The 19,937-nt window shown below is 48.1% G+C and overlaps 2 protein-coding genes and 1 long non-coding RNA gene across 13 annotated transcripts in view; 2 read left to right on the top strand and 1 right to left on the bottom strand.

Moving 5' to 3' along the window:
* The window catches only part of LOC105474357 (integrin subunit alpha E), a 96,973-nt gene extending 79,871 nt beyond the window's left edge, over positions 1-17,102 (top strand). For 2 of the 10 annotated variants that reach the window (XR_011615321.1, XR_011615317.1), the window contains 4 exons: positions 2,658-2,768; positions 15,863-16,079; positions 16,188-16,323; positions 16,965-17,098. Coding sequence is in view for 4 of the 10 variants with exons in the window: in XM_071082148.1 (XP_070938249.1) it covers positions 2,658-2,768; positions 5,194-5,289 (207 nt within the window). In the remaining 6 variants the exon portion in view is untranslated. Of the gene's footprint in view, positions 1-2,657; positions 2,769-5,193; positions 5,507-15,862; positions 16,116-16,187; positions 16,324-16,964 lie in introns of those variants that run through there. The other 8 variants (XM_071082148.1, XM_071082146.1, XR_011615320.1 and 5 more) reach the window with 7 other exon arrangements.
* LOC139359420 (uncharacterized) overlaps positions 1,225-19,937 on the bottom strand; it is a 24,644-nt gene continuing 5,931 nt past the window's right edge. The window contains exons 3-4 of one of the 2 annotated variants that reach the window (XR_011615328.1): positions 7,492-7,680; positions 1,225-1,407 (exon numbers count right to left, since the gene is read on the bottom strand). This is a non-coding gene — a long non-coding RNA (uncharacterized lncRNA). Of the gene's footprint in view, positions 1,408-7,400; positions 7,681-19,937 lie in introns of those variants that run through there. The other variant, XR_011615327.1, reaches the window with a different exon arrangement.
* Positions 16,351-19,937, top strand: part of LOC105472001 (purinergic receptor P2X 5) — a 28,984-nt gene continuing 25,397 nt past the window's right edge. Inside the window, exon 1 of the mRNA XM_071082159.1 lies at positions 16,351-17,184. Coding sequence (XP_070938260.1) covers positions 16,949-17,184 — 236 coding nt within the window. The 5' untranslated portion in view covers positions 16,351-16,948. The remainder of the gene's footprint in view (positions 17,185-19,937) is intronic.

The following is a 19,937-nucleotide window of genomic DNA, read 5'->3' as shown; positions in this document are numbered from 1 at the left end:
CTATCTGTGAGCTCTGAGCTCTTTAGTTAGGCATGATTGTCTACTAGAGGGAACGTCAGGAGAGTGATGCTGGATTGCTAAATATAAGGTCCTCTGTTTTCCTCCCTGGAGGAGCAGAAAGGAGCAATTGTCTAGACATGCCAATATAACATTTCCTTTTATTTTTAAGTAGTGTATTTCTTTTTTTTCTTTTCTTTTTTTTTTTTTTTTTGAGGCAGAATCTTGCTCTGTTGCCCAGGCTGGAGTGCAGTGGTGCGATCTGGGCTCACTGCAAGCTCCGCCTCCCGGGTTCACGCCATTCTCCTGCCTCAGCCTCCCGAGTAGCTGGGACTACAGGCGCCCGCCGCCATGCCTGGCTAATTTTTTTTTGTATTTTTAGTAGAGACAGGGTTTCACTGTGTTAGCCAGGATGGTCTCCAACTCCTGACCTCAGGTGATCTGCCCCCCTTGACCTCCCAAAGTGCTGGGATTACAGGCGTGAGCCGCCATGCCCAGCTAAGTAGTGTATTTCTAATACAGAAAACAATGTGGAAGAAATAGAAGTGCCCCATTATTGCACTGCCCAAATTTTAACCAATAAAAGTAATAGCAAGAAAATCCAAGCCATACAGAGAACGGTAATGAAATGAAAAATAATGGTTCCTTCACTTCTCCCTTCCCATGCCCCTAGCAGGGAGGAGTTACTATTAAGTTTCTTACGTGCACATTTTAAATTTATATATTTCCCCCTCTTACTTACTGATACTTTTATTTCTATGGCATGGATTCCGCAAAATTCCTTTCTTTAAATCCAATATCCTAAGCAAAGTATTAAGTAGTTCCTGACAATAAGCACCTGAGTGACAGTGACTCTGTGAATATAAACAAACTATCCAAATGCATTTCAGCCGCAAGAAAGGGAAAATCCATCTCTTCCAGCACAAGGGCATATGCTGTTTATCCAGCGAGAGAGAGTGACCTGGGGCGATGGGCTGGCTGCTTTTGTCCTTGCACTCTGCCGTGTTGGGGCTGCGTTCCGTCACGGCCAGCACAAAGTTACCACGTCTCCAAATGCTATGTTTTCACATGGCAGGATACAGAACAGGAAGCAAGAAGTCAGTCGCAAAAGGATTTTGGCTTTTGCTTCATGCGCCTTCCCTTTTCAGGGATGAAACATTTTCCAAAAGCTCCCAGGAGACATCCTCTTACCTCTTCTTAGTGAGATCTGAATCTCACGTCAGTCACTGGCGAAGGAGAATAGCTGTGTGTCATGATCACCTTAGACCAACCATGATTCCTGAATAAAATCCGAAGGGAGAGAGTGGCCGCTGGGCAGGCCAGCATCAGTGTTTGCTGCAAGCAGTAGTACCTGGTGCCCTGCTTCTCCCTTAACCTCTACCTGGGCATCTTCAGGGCACTTTTGGGAATCTGTGGGTTTAGAAGAGGATAAAGGGAGGCGGCTTTGAGAAATGGGGACATGTCTTCTACTCAAATCTGGCCTGTTTCCCGAGTCACCTTGGGACTTCCTTTCACTTCCCACACCCAGGTTCTCGAGTCCCACTCTTTCTCCTATAGAAGAATATTCCAGCCCTCTTTCTGTTCGTCCTCCGTCTTTGTTGCTATGGTACCTCCCTATTCTCAAGTCCTAGGACTTCACTTCTATTAAGTTCACTACCTATGATCTAAGTAGGACCTGGAAGGTCAACTTTAGGTCAACCAGCATTTATAACTTAATTGGAAGAGGCCTTAAAGGTAAGTTTGTCCAGCTCTTCACCCCGTACAGAAACCTCTCCAAAGCATCCCTGACCTTGGCGCTTAAACATACACGTGAAGGGAACTCAGTGCTCTGAGCAGGCAGAGAAGTCTTGTTGGCTCTCTGGCCCCACCTAAGTCCTGGGAACTTGTTTTGGCCACAACTTGGAAGGGCCATCCCTGGGTCTCAGGAAGCACATCCCTGGGTCTCAGGAAGCACATCCCCTGAACTTTCTAGCTGAGCCCTGCCAGAAGAGAGATGAGACTCCCGACACTGGGAGAGCCTTTGGAAAACAAAACCTGAGGATGACTTCTAATAGCTGAGCTCTGCAAGTAGTACACATGGATATAATTTTGCATTTATTATGTCCCTTAGGTAAAACACACTTTTTAGTCTGGTGAGGAGAAGACCAGTACTTTTGTCATATTTTGTGGGGAAAATGTATTACCAAAGCCTTTAGGGATCTGTGCAAGATCAAAAAGAGCCGTCAGAACGGAGTTGGAAAGGACTTGGAGATCATTGAAAGGAAGTCATCGTTTTAAAGAGAACAGGCATGGGGCTCAGGGACATAGAGCAGTGAAGTGGTGTGACAGCCTCGCAGTCCTGTGTTGAGACTGCATTCCGCGGGACCCTCTTTCAAGCTGTCAGAGCATCTTTAACAGAAGGTCACAATCTCCTGACAGACCTAGCCCTTCTAGATAAGGGGCCAGAATAGTTTCTTACAAAGTATTTGGATGATTGGATAATTTTAGATGATCTAAAATGCTGTATCAAGGAATATTAGCTTTTTGCTTTCGTGTCATCAGTTTTAATCAATACACAGGATGTTGCCAAGTCCTCGTATTTTGCTCCTTAAAATAACATGTAGGATTTTTTCCTCATTTCCTTCACCTGATGTATTGGGCCATCTCTTTGTCTTGTCTAGATCACTGTCGTCTTCCTGAAAGATGAGAAGTACCATTCTTTGCCTGTCATCATTAAAGGCAGCATTGGTGGACTTCTGGTGTTGATTGTGATTCTGGTCATCCTGTTCAAGGTCAGTTCTACTCATGGCATAACGGTGAGGGAAGACTGGGCTCTGGTTTTGGGCACAGAACTCCTTAGGACAGCCAACCTCTGACTTAGAGCGGCTGCCCTGGCCTCGTGGCCACTTTTTTCTCCTCCTTCAACTACACACCCCCATTTAGACAAATGAGTAAAACAGTATCTGTCTGAAAAGAGAAAACTCTAATTGAATAATAAAGAGCGATTCTATATATATTTCTTTGCCACCTCGCTATTCTCAAGGCCCAGAACTTACTCCTGTTACGTCCGGCTACCTGTGAGTTAAATAGGGCCTGGAAGGTCAACCCTAGGCCAGCATTTGTAACTTGATTGGAAGAGGCCTTCACAGTAAAAAAGGCCTTAAAACAGATGTGATTGCTGCTCCCCTAGTGAAATCTTTTCCTTGCCTTCCCCTGTCTTAATGTGCAAACTCTTCTACTGATTTTTTTTTTTTTTTTTTTTTTTGAGATGGAGTCTCGCTTTGTCACCCAGGCTGGAGTGCAGTGACCGGATCTCAGCTCACTGCAAGCTCCGCCTCCCGGGTTTACGCCATTCTCCTGCCTCAGCCTCCCGAGTAGCTGGGACTACAGGTGCCCGCCACCGCGCCTGGCTAGTTTTTTTGTATTTTTTTTTTTAGTAGAGACGGGGTTTCACCGTGTTCGCCAGGATGGTCTCGATCTCCTGACCTCGTGATCTGCCCGTCTCGGCCTCCCAAAGTGCTGGGATTACAGGCTTGAGCCACGGCGCCCGGCCTCTTCTACTGCTATTTAAGATTCTCTCCTCTCTGTCCTCTACCCCTCTCTACCCTTAAGCGTTCCTTTTCTTCTTTTTTTTTTTTTTTTTTGAGATGGAGTTTTGTTCTTTGTGCCCAGGCTGGAGTGCAGTGGTGCGATCCCCGCTCACCGCAACCTCCGCTCACCCCCCCGACCCCCGCTCCGGGTTCAAACAATTCTCCTGCCTCAACCTCCCGAGTAGCTGGGATTACAGGTGCGCGCCACCACGCCCAGCTAATTTTTGTATTTTTAGTAGAGATGGGGTTTCACCGTGTTGGCCAGGCTGGTCTCGGACACCCGACCTCAGGCGATCCACCCGCATCGGCCTCCCAAAGTGTTAGGATTACAGGCGTGAGCCACTGCGCCCAGCTTTTTTTTTTTTTATTTTTTTATTTTTTGAGACGGAGTCTTGTTTCTTCACCCAGGCTGGAGTGCAATGGCGCGATCTTGGCTCACTGCATCCTCTGCCTGCCAGGTTCAAGCAGTTCTCCTGTCTGAGTCTCCCCAGTAGCTGGGATTACAGGCGCCCGCCACCATGCCCGGCTAATTTTTGTATTTTTAGTAGAGACAGGGTTTCACCGTGTTGGCCAGGCTGGTCTCGAACACCTGACCTCAAGTGATCCACCCACTTCAGCCTCCCAAAGTGCTGGGATTACAGGCATGACCACCGTGCCCAGCCTTTTTTTTTTTTTTTTTTTTTTTTTTTTTTTTTTTTTTAAATAGAAGACAGGGTCTTGCTTTGTCCCCCAGGCTGGAGCTCAGTGGCACAATAATGGCTCACCGCAGCCTCACACTCCTAGGCTCAGGCCATCCTCCCGCCTTAGTCTCCTGAGTAGTTGGGACTGTTACTTAGGCGCATACCACCACACCCAGCTAATTTTTTAATTTTAATATTGTGGAGATGAGGTCTCCCTATATTGCCCAGGCTGGTCTCAAACTCCAGGGCTCAAGCGATCTTCTCATCTTGGCCTCCTGAAGTGCTGGGGCTACAGACATGAGCACCTGGCCCTGCTGTTTTCTCCCAACAAGTCAAACTGTTCCCTAAATAGGTTCGTGCCTCTGCGTACGCATAGGCTGCTACTGTTGTCAGGAATGCCCTCCATGACTGCTGACTTCGCTCACTCTCTTCCCTGAAAGCGGTCTAGAGACTCCTGAGTCGTCTGTGCTGGCTTCTGTGCGTTTGCTGTGAGCTCCCTTCTGGGAACCCTTCCAAACGGCAGTCACCACACCGTATTGTAATTATCTCTTTTTCTGCTAGGTGATGAGCTTGACGTAGGAAGCTGTACTTGATCTCCTTCTATCTTCAGCATCATAGGGTCTACTGAGTATTTTTGCATAAACGAGATTAGATCCAGTACAGCCGAAATTATCACGCTTTGCAAAATAAGTTAAAAAGGTTCAGCTGCTCGGGAGGGCAGGGGTCAGAGGAGGTGGAGTCAGTTCTGATGGAGGGATGAGCACCAGAGGTCTTGAAGGATTGGACTGTCCGGGAGACAGTCAGAGGAAGGTAGGAGAAAGGAATAGTGGTTATGAGAAACAGAGGAATGTAGGGGCTGTTTAGACAACAGCCAGAGTGCCAGTTTTCTGAAACAGATGGGAATCTTCGGCCTGTCTCTGGACTTTCCTTCCATTCCATTGTTTCAGTGTGGCTTTTTTAAAAGAAAATATCAACAACTGAACTTGGAGAACATCAGGAAGGCCCAGCTGAAATCAGAGACTCTGCTCGAAGAAGAGAATTAGGACCTGCTATCCACTGGGAGAGGCTGTCAGCCAGTCCTGGGACTTGGAGACCCGGCATCCTTCGGAATACTTTTTCCTTCAGGATGATGGACAGCAGCATGAAGCTGTTTGTAGAATATCAGTTTTTAACCACGCATTGTCCCCAAAGCGTCTGTGCATTGTGCAAAAAGTACACTTGGGAAACATTTGGTATTAAATAAAGTTACACTTTTCTTCACAGTAGTGCCTTTAATCTGGAAACACAGTATTACTTACGATTTGCAGTACATTTTGCCTGATAGGGCAAGTTTTCATTCTTATTTTAAAAAAATGATAGATTGTGGCCGGGCGCGGTGGCTCACACCTGTAATCCCAGCACTTTGGGAGGCCGAGGCGGGCGGATCACGAGGTCAAGAGATCGAGACCATCCTGGCCAACGTGGTGAAACCCCGTCTCTACTAAAAATACAAAAATTAGCTGGGCGTGGTGGCGGGTGCCTGTAGTCCCAGCTACTCGGGAGACTGAGGCAGGAGAATCGTTTGAACCCGGGAGGCGGAGGTTGCAGTGAGCCGAGATCGTGCCACTGCACTACAGCCTGGGTGACAGAGCGAGACTCCGTCTCAAAAACAACAGAACAAAAAAAATCATCGATTGTATCCTTTCAGATAATTCTTAAGTATCAATTTTTCAGATTTCCAAAAGAAACCCTTTGGGGTTTTAATTTAAACATACAGGTTAAGTTTGGGAGCATTGATATCTTTATAGAGTTGCCTTTCTACTCCACTTGCTGAGATTTTGTTTGTTGGTTGGTTTGTTTTTTGAGACAGAGTTTCTCTCTTATTGCCCAGCCTGGAGTGCAATGGTGCAATCTCGGCTCACCACAACCCCTGCCTCCTGGGTTCAAGCGATTCTCTTGTCTCAGCCTCCCAAGTAGCTGGGATTACAGGCATGCGCCACCACGCCCAGCTAATTTTGTATTTTTAGTAGAGATGGGGTTTCTCCATGTTGGTCAGGCTGGTCTCAAACTCCCGACCTCAGGTGATCCACCCATCTCAGCCTCCCAAAGTGCTGGGATTACAGGCATGAGTCACCACACCTGGCCATGCTGAGGTTTTTAAAAACACTTTGCAGCAAGGTTTTACAATTTTCTTCAAAGGGGTCTTAATTTATAAAGACTTATTTCCAGCTGTATTTTTATTTGTTTGTTTGTTTTAGGGACAGGGTCTCACTCTGTCGCCCAGGCTGGAGGGCAGTGATGGCAGTCATAGGTCACTGCAGCCTTGAACTTTTGGGTTCAAGCAGTCCTCTGCCTCAGCCTCCTGCGTAGCTGGGACTACAGGTGCAGGCCATCATGCCTGGCTCCTTTTTGCATTTTTCTTTTGTAGAAATGGGATCTAGCTATGTTGACCAAGCTGATTTCAAACTCCTGGCGTCAAGTGATCCTCCTGCCTTAGCCTCTGAAAGTGCTGGGATTACAGACGTAAGCCACTGTGCCTGGCCTGTACTGTGCTTTTGTTGCTACTGTGAGAAAATACTTTATTTTTTCCCTGACTGTTTAGAGTTTGCATTTAGAACAGTTGGTGGTTTTGAATGTTTATCTTATCTGACCATTTTACTGAACTGGTTTTTTTTTTTTTTTTTGAGATGGAGTCTCACTCTGTCGCCCAGGCTGGAGTGCAGTGGTGTGATCTCTGCTCACCGCAACCTCTGCCTCCCGGGTTCAAGCGATTCTTCTGCCTCACACTCCCGAGTAACTGGAACTACAGGCACACCCCACCACGCCTGGCTAATTTTTGTACTTTTAGTAGAGACAGGGTTTCACCATGTTAGGCTGGTCTTGAACTCTTGACCTCAGATGATCTATCTGCCTCAGCCTCCCAAAGTGCTGGAATTACAGGCGTGAGCCACCGTGCCCGGCCAAACTGTTTTTAAATCACTCTTTAGTTGATTCTTTTGGATTTTTTTCTAAGGAGATCATTCTATTTGCAAATAATGGCAATTTGGAGTCTTTCTGATATTTCTACTTTTGGCTACCCTTACTTCTTTGACTAGGACGGGGAGAGCTCTGAGAAGTAACCGTGTGCCTGGCTGTAATGGGAGGGCTTTTCCTGCCCTCCTTTGCCTGCCTCACACCTGCCTGTCATCCCAGCCCCGGCTGCTCTGCCTTTGGGTAGTTTCTGGGACTTGGTTGCAGCAGCCCATTCCTGTCACGGAGCCCCGTACCTTGCCAGTGTTACATCGCTAGGCTGTTAGGCACGATCTGCTTCCCTGTTGATCTGATTCCATCATCTTCATTTCATTCAGAAATCCCTCTGTGTTATTGGTCACTTGATTATATTGTTCTCTGTTTTCCAATCCTGCCACAGGCTTTTCCCCTTCCTTGTAACTCTTGGGTGTTTCAGTGGGATTTGCCTTTGAGGAAAGACCCACAGGTAAGTTTGCTTAGTTATTTTCCTGTTGAGCTCAGGAGTCGTGTCCAAGTTTTCAATATTATATAAAAACCCCTACTTTTATACTTTTTCAAAATTGCAAATAAGACACCCGCTCCCATTGTCACAGGGAAGCCTTCTATTGACTTTGCTGAGCTGTGCTGATCTGATTGGCAGTTGTAATCAGGGGACTCCATCAGGAACTACTCAGTGAGGAGGAAGACACTTTTAAGTGTAGACATGGTTAGTGTCAGGCCTCTGAGCCCAAGCCAAGCCATCACATCCCCTGTGACTTGCACGTATACGCCCAGCTGGCCTGAAGTAACTGAAGAATCACAAAAGAAGTGCAAATGCCCTGCCTGGCCTTAACGGATAACATTCCACCACTAAAGAAGTGAAAATGGCCGGTCCTTGCCTTAAGCAATGATATTATCTTGTGAAATTCCTTTTCCTGGCTCATCCTGGCTCAAAAAGCTCCCCCACTGAACACCTGGTAACCCCCACTCCTGCCCACCAGAGAACAACCCCCCTTTGACTGTAATTTTCCTTTACCTACCCAAATCCTACAAAACGGCCCCACCCTTATCTCCCTTCGCTGACTCTCTTTTTCGGACTCAGCCCGCCTGCCCCCAGGTGAAATAAACAGCCATGTTGCTCACACAAATCCTGTTTGGTGGTCTCTTCACACGGACACGCATGACAGATTTTACAAATTCATATGCTACGGCTTGGGCCAAGGTCTGTGGCATACACCAGTAGTCCCAGCTACTCAGGAGGCTGAGGCATGAGAATCGCTTGAACCCGGAAGGCAGAGGTTGCAGTGAGACAAGACAAGACCCTGTCTCAAAAATAAATAAATACATAAATAAACGAGGCCGGGCGTGGTGGCTCACGCCTGTAATCCCAGCACTATCCCACCGAGGTGGGCACATCACCTGAGGTCGGGAGTTTGAGACCAGCCTGACCAACATGGAGAAACACCATCTCTACTAAAAATACAAAATTAGCCGGGCGTGGTGCGCATGCCTGGATTGCACCATTGCACCCCAACCTGGGTGACAGAGTGAGACTCGGTCTCAAAAAAGAAAAGAATGAGTGCTGAGCTCAGCCCTGTGCAGTAACCTTTTCTCATAATCGAATGAGATTACGAGAACATGACCAATTTAGGTTTTCACACCTGCTCGGTTTCATCCCTCCAAAGTTCAGATGGTGTCTTCAGAGAAACAGGTTATTTGAATCTGCACTCACTATCTTGTACCAGGGGAAATGAGAACAGAAAGCACACAGGGTACTTCCCCAGCTGGTTTTTCTTCTAAAAGCTGCCTTTTTGGTGCTAGGCCTTTCTCATTTCCTTTTCACCCTCTGCCAGGGACAGGAAATGGTAGAGCTTGCATAGATCCAAGAACAGGACTGAACTGGGACCCACCGAACTTTGGATGCAGTTATTGGAGGCATGAAACCAAGCAGGTGTGAAAACCTAAACTGGTCACGTTATTTAGGCCTCATTCGATTATGAGGAAATGTTACTCCACAGGGCTGAGCCCAGCAGTTTTTTGTTTTTGTTTTTGTTTTTGAGACAGGGTCTCACTCTCTCGCTCAGGCTGGAGTGCAATGGCGCGATCTCAGCTCACTGCAACCTCCGCCTTCCAGGTTCAATCGATGCTCCTGCCTCAGCTTCCTGAGTAGCTGGGACTGCAGGTGCCTGCCACCACGCCCAGCTAATTTTTGTGTTTTTAGTAGAGACGCAGTTTCACCACATTGGTCAGGCTGGTCTTGAACTCCCGACCTCAGGTGATCCGCTCACCTCGGCCTCCCAAAGTGCTGGGATCCCAGGTGTGAGCTGCCGCTTCTGGCCTTCCGCAGTCTTAAATGACCTGCACTACTGCATTACTCTGTGCACGGCTCCAATACATTTTCAAGGAGGGGAGTTTGGTTAAGATTTTCTGGTCTTCTAGTCATAATTATATTGTAATGGCACCAGAATTTTACCATTACTTGAACTAGGAACAGATTGAGTACATGGAATCAAGCGAAACTTTCATTTAATCAATTTTTTTAATTTTTGAGATGGAGTCTCGCTCTTTCACCCAGACTGGAGTGCAGTAGCATGATCTCGGCTCACTGCAACCTCCGCTTCCCAGGTTCAAGCGATTCTCCTGCCTCAGCCTCCCGAGTAACTGGGACTACAGGCATGCGCCACCATGCCCGGCTAATTTTTGCATTTTTAGTAGAGACGGGGTTTCACCATGTTAGGCTGGTCTCGAACTCCTGACCTCGTGATCCACCCACCTCAGCCTCCCAAAGTGCTGGGATTACAGGCGTGAGCCTCCACCACACCCGGCTATTAAAATTTTTTAATTTTTATTTTTGGAGACTGGGGTCTCACCTTGTTACCCAGGCTGGAGTTGAACTCCTGAGCTCAAGTGATCTGGAGTAGCTGGGACTAAGGGCATGTGCCACTGTGCCTGGCTTAGAGAAACTTTTAATCACTTCAGGAAGCATCGTCGTCCTAATGGCAGAGTTCAGGAGGATGCACCTAAATGGACAATTCCACCTTCGGTTGACTTGCTTTGGTTTTTTATGAGTGGAAGCAAATTTTGTAAAGTGCATGAATAATAGGTACATTTCTCAAAGTGAAATCAGTAAAAAGTGAAAATTTGCCTTTGTCGCAGCCTTGCTTCATTCAATGCTGTTCCTTAGAAGCTGAGATGACCTGGTTTAACGTGTATCTTTCCAAACCATATTCTGAGCTGGGCACTTTGGGAGGCCGAGGAGGGTGGATCACCTGAGGTCAGGAGTTCGAGACCAGCCTGGTCAACATGGTGAAACCCCGTCTCTACTAAAAATACAAAAATTAGCCGGGTGTGGTGGCAGGTGCCTGTAATCCCAGATGCTTGGGAGGCTGAGGCGGGAGAATCGCTTGAACACGCGAGGGGAGGTTGCAGTGAGCTGAGATCACACCACTGCACTTCAGCCTGGGCAACAGAGCAACACTCTGTCTCAAAAAAAAAAAAAAAAATCATATTCTGTGCATCTCTTTTATATGTATGTGTGTGTGTGTATATATATATATATATATGTACAAAGTTTTTTTGTGAGGGGGGTTGCATAAATAGGATTGTATCTTGAAGGGGTGGCCTACCCCTCCACACCTGTGGGTGTTTCTCATAAGGTGGAACGAGAGACTTGAGAAAAGAAATAAGACACAGAGACAAAGTATAGAGAAAGAAAAGCGGGGCCCAGGGGACCGGCGCTCAGCTTACAGAGGACCCACGCCGGCACCGGCCTCTGAGTTCCCTTAGTATTTATAATTATCTTTACCATCTTAAAGATAAGGGAGTGGCAGGACAATAGGATCGTTTTTAGGGAGGAAATTAGCAGTAAGGCATAAGAACAAGGATCTGTGACATGAATAAGTTTAAAGGAAAATCCTGTGCCTTGAGATAAACCTTTTAGCAACATTGTTTCATCCTATCACATGGGGATAAACCTTGGACAATACCTAGCTTTTCTAGGAACAAAGTCACACCCTGCACGCCCAAAACCCATTAAACCTTGAGTTACCACAGCACATGTCTCTTGCAAGGACAAGGTTGGGGGTAGGGTCACAGATTAACAGCATCTCAAATACAGAACCAAATGGAGTCTCTTATGTCTACTTCTTTCTATATAGACACAGTAACAGGCTGATCTCTTTCTTTTCCCCACAGTATCTTCTGCCATTTGTGATCATTTGTGAACATGTTCAAGGAATCCATGTCAGAAGCTAAATGCTGCTGCTAAATGTTGGGGGTCAGGTGGGGGAATAGAGGGACGGCTATCATCTTGGTCTAACATAATCTTTGGGGAATTAATCACATACGTTGATGTAGCTCTTTACAATTTGTAAAGAAGCCCTTTTAGCTTTTTCCAAGAGTGGAATTAAAAACTTTTTGTAATTGCTGTGCGGTGCCAAAGTGCTTTCCAGAAAGACTGGATCACTTTATGTGGTTATCAGCAGTGTGGACTTGTTCTGGAATCTCCATTTTTACTTAATTTGTTTGCTTAATGGGTGTATAATTCTAGTTTCAGTTTTACTTTTCTTTGATTGTTGGCAGGGCCATGTATTTTTCCGTGAATTAAGATGACTTTTTTTCTTCCTCTCTGCTTTAGGTTTTCTTTCTTGTCCAGTTCAAACAACATAACCCTGGTATTTTCTCATTAGCTTTTTCTGAACTGCTCCCTGCTTCTGGGGTAGAAGAGGTGCATTTCCATGAACTTCTGAGCCTTGGGGCAAGTGAGGGTGATTTGAGACTTTAATAGGATTAGAGAGCCATGTGCTCTCCCAAGTGGGGGAACTAAGTCTTATAGATGAGGTGGTGGGCATTAGGAAGCAGCCGTCATCATTGGTGGTCTGTCTGAAAGACACTCTTCCTAAGTACCACAAGGGAGAAGACAGGACCACGGTGCCCTTCTGCTTCTGGGAGACGCCCTGCCCTTGCCCTCCCTCTGTCCCTGATGAGGTGGAGATTCCTGTTTGTTTTTGTTATTCTGAGATGGAGCCTCCTCTGCCGCCCAGGCCGGAGTGCAATGGCGCGATCTCTACTCACTGCAAGCTCCGCCTCCCAGGTTCACGCCATTCTCCTGCCTCAACCTCCCTAGTAGCTGGGACTACAGGCGCCGCCACTGCGCCCGGCTAATTTTTTGTATTTTTTAGTAGAGACGGGGTTTCACCGTGTTAGCCAGGATGGTCTTGGTCTCCAGACCTTGTGATCCACCTGCCTCGGCCTCCCAAAGTGCTGGGATTACAGGCGTGAGTCACCGCGCCGGGCTGAGATTCCTGGTGAATCGTCTCCTAGGACCAGGACTGCAGCCAATTGCAGTCCTGTGGGCAGAGTAGTCAGGGAACTGAAGGTGTGGTCTCTGTGGACGCCTCATCTTCTGTCCAGGGCCGAGAGGTGAGCCTGGACTAGTCCTGCCCAGAGCACTGGCAGACGTTTTCAAGCTCTTGGCTTTGGATTCTCGGAGTGATCTTTCCTCTCTTTAGAGCTGTGAGATCTGAGGCTGAGGTTGGAGTGCTGGGGTGAGTGAGAGAAAACATCACCGGCCCGCTTTGGTTCTGCAAATCTTTTTGATTTCTTAGTCTGGCGAAAGGCTACCAGCCTAGGTGGAATTGGGATACCAGGGCCTGGGGTCTTTTGGCTCCCGGATAAAGAGCTGACTGGATTAGCTAGCTGGTTAAGGACACCAGTACCTCTAGGTTAGGGGTTTCTGACCGTTTGGTGGGCCGTAGATCCTTTTGGTGGTCCAGCGACCCCTTCTCAGGCATTTTCCCAAATATTGCATTACAAAAATGTTCACACATACAGAAAAGTTGAATTTGACAGTGAACACTGGTCTGCCCACCACCTAGTTTCTGCTGTTGGCATTTTCCTGTGCTTGCTTTACCATGTTTTCCCAACGGTCTATCAGCTTATTTTTAAACAATAAAAGTTTACAAAAATCCATTATATTGAAATCTAACAATGAGAATGTTTTTAAAATTTTATGTATATCTTTATTAATGCCTTAGAGTAGCAGGTCTAATAACTACCCTACTTCCAAAGTGGTGATGAGCTTACATTGTATTTTCAGGTACCTGCGGTAGCTGTAATATAACAGGAATATACAATTTCTGTTGGTATCAAGATTACTAGTGGGCGCGGTGGCTCACGCCTGTAATCCCAACACTTTGGGAGGCCCAGGCGGGCGGATGACCTGAGGTCAGGAGTTCGAGACCAACCTGGCCAACACGGTGAAACCCCATCTCTACTAAAAATACAAAAATTAGCCAGGCGTGGTGGCAGGTGCCTGTAATCCCAGCTACTTGGGAGGCTGAGGCAGGAGAATCACTTGAACCCAGGAGTCAGAGGTTGCAGTGAGCCGAGTTCACTCCATTGTACTACAGCCTGGGCGGCAAGAGCAAAACTCTATCTCAAAAAAAAAAAAAAAAAAAAAAAAAGATTACAGGTACTGCTGGTACGGCTAGGGTTGTTGTCTGCTTCATAATTGAAGGGAATGTGGCCGGGCGCGGCGGCTCAAGCCTGTAATCCCAGCACTTTGGGAGGCCGAGACGGGCGGATCACGAGGTCAGGAGATCGACACCATCCTGGCTAACACGGTGAAACCCTGTCTCTACTAAAAAATACAAAAAAAAACTAGCCGGGCGAGGTGGCGGCGCCTGTAGTCCCAGCTACTCGGGAGGCTGAGGCAGGAGAATGCCGTAAACCCAGGAGGCAGAGCTTGCAGTGAGCTGAGATTGCGCCACTGCGCTCCAGCCTGGGCGACAGCGCGAGACTCCGTCTCAAAAAAAAAAAAAAAAAAAAAAAATTTTTTTAGGCCGGGCGCGGTGGCTCAAGCCTGTAATCCCAGCACTTTGGGAGGCCGAGACGGGCGGATCACGAGGTCAGGAGATCGAGACCATCCTGGCTAACACGGTGAAACCCCGTCTCTACTAAAAAATAGAAAAAAAAAACTAGCCGGGCGAGGTGGCGGCGCCTGTAGTCCCAGCTACTCGGGAGGCTGAGGCAGGAGAATGGCGGGAACCCGGGAGGCGGAGCTTGCAGTGAGCTGAGATCGCGCCACTGCGCTCCAGCCTGGGTGACAGAGCGAGACTCCGTCTCAAAAAAAAAAAAAATGAAGGGAATGCTACATTTCAGTTGAAGGGTTGTAAATAGACATGTGAACCTCACAGACTTCCTGCTCCAGTCCTATCTGCAAAAGCACGTGTCCCACACGGGCTTTGTACTTTTGCAGGTAACCCTCATGATCGCTCCAGGCGATACTATGTTTTATGGAGAGGATATGATGTTCTTTGTTTCACAGAGGAGGGAACAACTCGGCCAGGCCCACAGGGCTAGCGTACGGCAGAGCCGCTGTTCCCAAGGAAGGCTTTTGGGTCACGTCGAATGCTTTTCCACAGAAGCTTCATGCGGACTCGGTAGGGCCTAGGTGACAGCCTCAGAGTGGAGTTGGTGTTTTAGACGTTGGCGGGTGGAAGAGTGACTTGTGAACTCAGCTCTTCTGGCTCTTTGCCCCGACGCCCAAAGGCTCTGATGCTCTAGCTGGGCTCGGATCTGGGCCTCTGCAGTTTTCGGCATGTGCTCCAGGCGGTGGTGATGTGGGAGCCACACCCTGTGAGATGCCACTGATGAGATCCGTGTGTGCGCATCTGGTTACACTTCGTCAATGGGCCGCACTCAGGACGGACTTGCAGTCTTCAGGAGGCGAATTTTCACTTAATGCTCTGGTAGAATTACCTCTGTTGAAATCTTCTATGGGCCAGGCACAATGGCTCACAGCTGTAACCACAGCACTTTGAGAGCACGAGGCCGGCAGATTGCTTGAACCCAGGAGTTTGAGACCAGCCTGGGCGACATGGTGAGACCCCGCCTGTACAAGAAATACAAAGATTACCCAGGGGCCGGGCGTGATGACTCATGCCTGTAATCCCAGCTCTTTGGGAGGCTAAGGCAGGCAGATCACGCTGTCAGGAGATCGAGACTGTCCTGGCCAACATGATGAAACCCTATCTCTACTAAAATACAACAAATTAGCCAGGTGTGGTGGCGCGTGCCTGTAGTCCCAGCTACTCAAGAAGCTGAGGCAGGGGAATCGCTTGAATCTGGGAGACAGAGGTCGCAGTGAGCTGAGATCGTGCCACTGCATACCAGTCTGCCGACAGAGCAAGACTCCATCTAAAAAAAAAAAAAAAAAATTAGCCAGGTATGGTACATACCTGTAGTCCCAGCTACTCAGGAGGCTGAGGTGGGAGGATCACCTGAGCCCAGGAAGGTCAAGGCTACAGTGAGCCATCATTGTGCCACTGCACTCCAGCCTGGGTGACAGAGTGAGACACCATCTCAAAAAAGAAAAAAGAAATCTTCTATTAATATACACACAAAAATAAAAGTCACTTAGTCACTCTATCCCAGACACCTCCAGTATACAGGCTAATGGGTGATTAGAAATTTCACTCATTCATTCTTTGTTCATCATTCTACATCATTCTACAAGACTAATCTACTTCATGCAGGTCCTATGGTCAGACTGGTAAAGGCTTTCCTGGCCGCTTAGCCCCTGCTTGACAGATACGTACCCAACTATGACAGCAAGGGAGAAAGCAATGAATTCTCTAAATTTTACAGCTCTTATTGTGTGGGCATTTGGAGGAGGAGAGCAATCCAGGAGGCCTTCATGAAGGAGACAGACACCTGTAAGCTGAGCCTTGAAGCCACGAAGGACAGAGGAAAGATCCGCCTGAGCAGAGGCAGGGAGGCTGGACACTGAAAACTGTGGTAAAGTCCACGAGCCAACCTGGCTGAGGCAGAGGGTACAGTGGGGACTGTGCGGCTGGGAAGGCAGGTAGGACCGTGCATTGGATCCGAATTGTGTACAGGGAACTATGGGAAGACACGGGCACTCGTGGTATTTGATACGTGGGTTTCACACTCATCCTCATTGTATTACCAGTTACAGTCCTGGAAGTTGGGAGTGGAGAGGAGCGGATGCGTGTGAGAAAGTTCACACATGCTGTGGGGGAAGCCAGCGCTGGGAACCGGAGTTAGAACAAGATGCGTGGAGCTCTAAGAGGGACCGTGGTAGAGTGGTCAGTGCTTTGTGGATTTGGTTGACTCGAGTTTGATTCTCTATCCTCTTTTTTTTGTTTGTTTGTTTGTTTTGAGACAGTTTTGCTCTTGTTGCCCAGGCTGGAGTGCAGTGGTGCAATCTCGGCTCACCGCAACCTCCGCCTCCCAGGTTCAAGCGATACTCTTACCTCGGCTTCCCGAGTAGCTGGGATGACAGGCGCACACCATCACACTCAGCTAATTTTGTATTTTTAGTAGAGATGGGTTTTCTCCATGATGGTGAGGCTGGTCTCAAACTCCTGACCTCAGGTGATCTGCCTGCCGCAGCCTCCCAAAGTGCCGGGATTCCAGGCTTGAGCCACCACGCCTGGCCTGAATCTTGATCCTTTTTAGTGCCCATTGGACTAGCATTTGGCTGTTTACTCTTTCAAGTGTTTACTGTCTCAGTGGAATTTTCCTCAGTTCAAATACTGAGCGCTGGGTACTGAGTACCAACCCATCAGTTATGGTGGGTCCTGCAAGGTGCTGATGGACACGGAAGTGCCTCCCACGGAGAGGAGTGTCCTGCCTCCTGTTGCCTGTATTTAAATGGCATTAATAATGCATCTGCCGTTTAAGTGGATCAGTAATGTCTATTAATGGGATATGTTTGTCTTGGCAGGACCTCAGCAGAAGGAAAAGGGCAGGTTGCCTTGGGAGGCAGTTGATGAAATTCTACCGGTACCACCCCTGCCCACTGTTGTCTCTCTGGGCCACCCAGCTCCTCGGGACTCTGCAGGAAGGCTGGGTCTGTACCTGGCCCCCTTATCTTGGAATGACCTCCTTGTGTGCCCCAGGAGAGACTCCAATCTCCTCCTTCCAGGCCTTCCTGCTCCTTTGAGGTAGGAAATAGAATTCACCATAAGGAAGTAACATCTGAACCTCTACTCCAAGAACCATATGATTTTATGGGATTTGGGGTTTTAAAATGTTGTTTATTTTCTGTTTTGTTTCCTTTAATTTTGTGGGAAATGTTTTTTGGGTTTGTTGGAATCTCAGGCTAAGGGGGAGGTGTTATTTCACTCTCACCAGGACTGCAGGGGAAGAGGGAACCCACGTGTCTTTGGAGGCTGCAGGGTGACCAAGGGACATCTCCAAGCTGCTGCTGGGAACAGGGATGCTTTGGCAACTCTCCCACAGCTGACATTTTTCCTCCCGGAAGCGCCTCATCCCATAGGGAAATGAGAAGTTTTCTTTCTCTTTTTCGTTTTTTAAGTATCTCTCTGTGTCACCCAGGCTGAACTGCAGTGCATGATCTCAGCTCACAGCAGCCTCAATCTCCTGGGCTCAAGCAATCCTCCCACCTCAGCCTCCCAAGGAGCTGGGACCACAGGCACTTGCCACCATGCCCAGCTCATTTTTAATTAAATTTTTTTTTAGGTGGAAACAAGAGTCTCACTTTGTTGTCCACGCTGGTCTCTAACTCCTGGGGTCAGGTGATCCTCCCGCCTCAGCCTCCCAAAGTGTTGGGATTGTAGGTGTGAGCCACTGGGCCTGGCCTCGTTTGTTGCTGAGTTTTTCTTCATTGAGGAGTAATTCCCCTGTCTCTAAAGGCTCAGCCCATTGCATGGTACATTCTCCCTTTTCATCTATAAAATGTGTAGAAGGAACAGAGACTGGTGTGGGGAAAATTTGGGATCAGAGGCAGGAGGGTCTGCTTTCCCCCAAGTGGGGCCCCCGGTACATTTCTTTGGAGGAGGGGAGGGCTCTGTCTGAGGCTCTCTCACGGCTTTTACTGGATACATTTGGGGGTCCACCAGGGTTTTATCAGAGACTGTCCCAGGTCTCAGAGCAGACCAGGATGTCCCAGAGTAGGTCCAGACCACAATAATAGACTTTAAAATGCTGGCAAGTCTTAGGAGCAAGTGAGATGATGTAAAAAGAAAATGGCAGGCTGGGTACAGTGGCTCACACGTATATTCCCAGTGTGTCCAGAATCGGTTTCTTCCGGTGGGTTCTTGGTCTTGCTGACTTCAAGCATGAAGCCACGGACCCTCACGGTGAGTGTTACAGTTCTTAAAGATGGTGCGTCCGGAGTTTGTTCCTTCAGATGTTCGGATGTGTCCAGAGTTTCTTCCTTCCCGTGGGTTTGTGGTCTTGCTGACTTCAGGAGTGAAGCTGCAGACCTTTGCAGTGAGTGTTACAGATTGTAAAGGTAGTGTGGACCCAAAGAGTGAGCAGCAGCAAGATTTATTGTGAAGAGCGAAAGAACAAAGCTTCCACAGCGTGGAAGGGGACCCCAGCGGGTTGCCACTGCTGTCTCAGGTGGCCAGCTTTTATTCCTTTATTTGGCCCTGCCCACATCCTGCTGATCGGTCCATTTTACAGAGTGCTGATTGGTGCATTTACAATCCTTCAGCTAGACACTAAGTGCTGATTGGTGCGTTTACAATCCTTTAGCTAGACACTGAGTGCTGATTGGTGCATTTACAATCCTTTAGCTAGACAGAAAAGTTCTCCAAGTCCCCACTCCACCCAGGAAGTCCAGCTGGCTTCGCCTCTCACCAGCACTTTGGGAGGCCGAGGTGGGTGGATTACTTGAGGCCAGGAGTTTGAGACCAGCCTGACCAACATGGTGAAACCCCGTCTCTACTAAAAATACAAAAAAATTAGCTGGGCATGGTGGTGTGTGCCTGTAGTCCCGGCTATTCGGGAGGCTGAGGCAGGAGAATCGCTTGAGCCGGGGAGACAGAGGTTGCAGTGAGCTGAGATTGTACCACTGTACTCCAGCCTGGGAGACAGAGCAAGACTCTGTCTCAACAAAAAAAAGAGAAAATGTCCCTTTAGAAGTTCATTTTATAGTCCTCACCACTTCACTGCAGGTACCGTAAATCATCCAACTAGACCAGGGGTGTCCAATCTTTTGGCTTCCCTGGGCCACACTGGAAAAAGAATTGTCTTGAGCCACACGTAAAATACACTCACACTAACAATAGCTGATGAGCTGAAAAAACAAAAAATTGCCCAAAAAACCTCACAATGTTTTAAGAAAGTTTGTGAATTTGTGTTGGACTGCATTCAAAGCCGTCCCGGGCCAAGGGTTGGACAAGCTTGAACTAGACAAAGGCTTGTGAATCAGACAACAACGGAACAATAGTCACTGCTCATCCCGTCCTTTATTTCAGGTGAACAGGAAGGGATTCTACTCATTATAGGGAAGCATGATGTGGACTCCTGTGAGAAAGCAGGAGGGGTGCCGTGGTGAGGCAGTGAGGGGTTGTGACTGCTCTGAAAACCAGCCATTCACCCGGGCCCCTGGCTGGGGTGAGGGGAGTTTCTGGGGAGGTGTCGGGAGGCTTCCAATCTTGGTGGAAGGCAAAGGCGGACCTGGCATGTCACAGGGTGAGAGGCGGCAGGAGAGAGAGGAGGAGGTACCAGTCTCTTTTAAACAGCTGGCTCTTGCATGAACTACCAGAGCGAGAACTCACTCATTATCCTGGAGAGAGCGCCAAGCCGTTCATAAGGAAGCCACACCTATGACCCAACACTGTCCACTAGGCCCCTCCAACACGGGAGGTCACATTCCCACGTGAGATGTGGAGAAACACACATCCAAACTGTATCACTCGAAAGCAGCAGGCATTTTTCTCTTCAG

The sequence above is a fragment of the Macaca nemestrina genome, chromosome 17, assembly GCF_043159975.1.
Source record: "Macaca nemestrina isolate mMacNem1 chromosome 17, mMacNem.hap1, whole genome shotgun sequence".
In the NCBI taxonomy this organism is placed as follows: domain Eukaryota; kingdom Metazoa; phylum Chordata; class Mammalia; order Primates; family Cercopithecidae; genus Macaca; species Macaca nemestrina.
The sequence above is the reverse complement of the archived record's forward strand: the minus strand, read 5'-3'. Positions and strand labels throughout refer to the sequence as shown.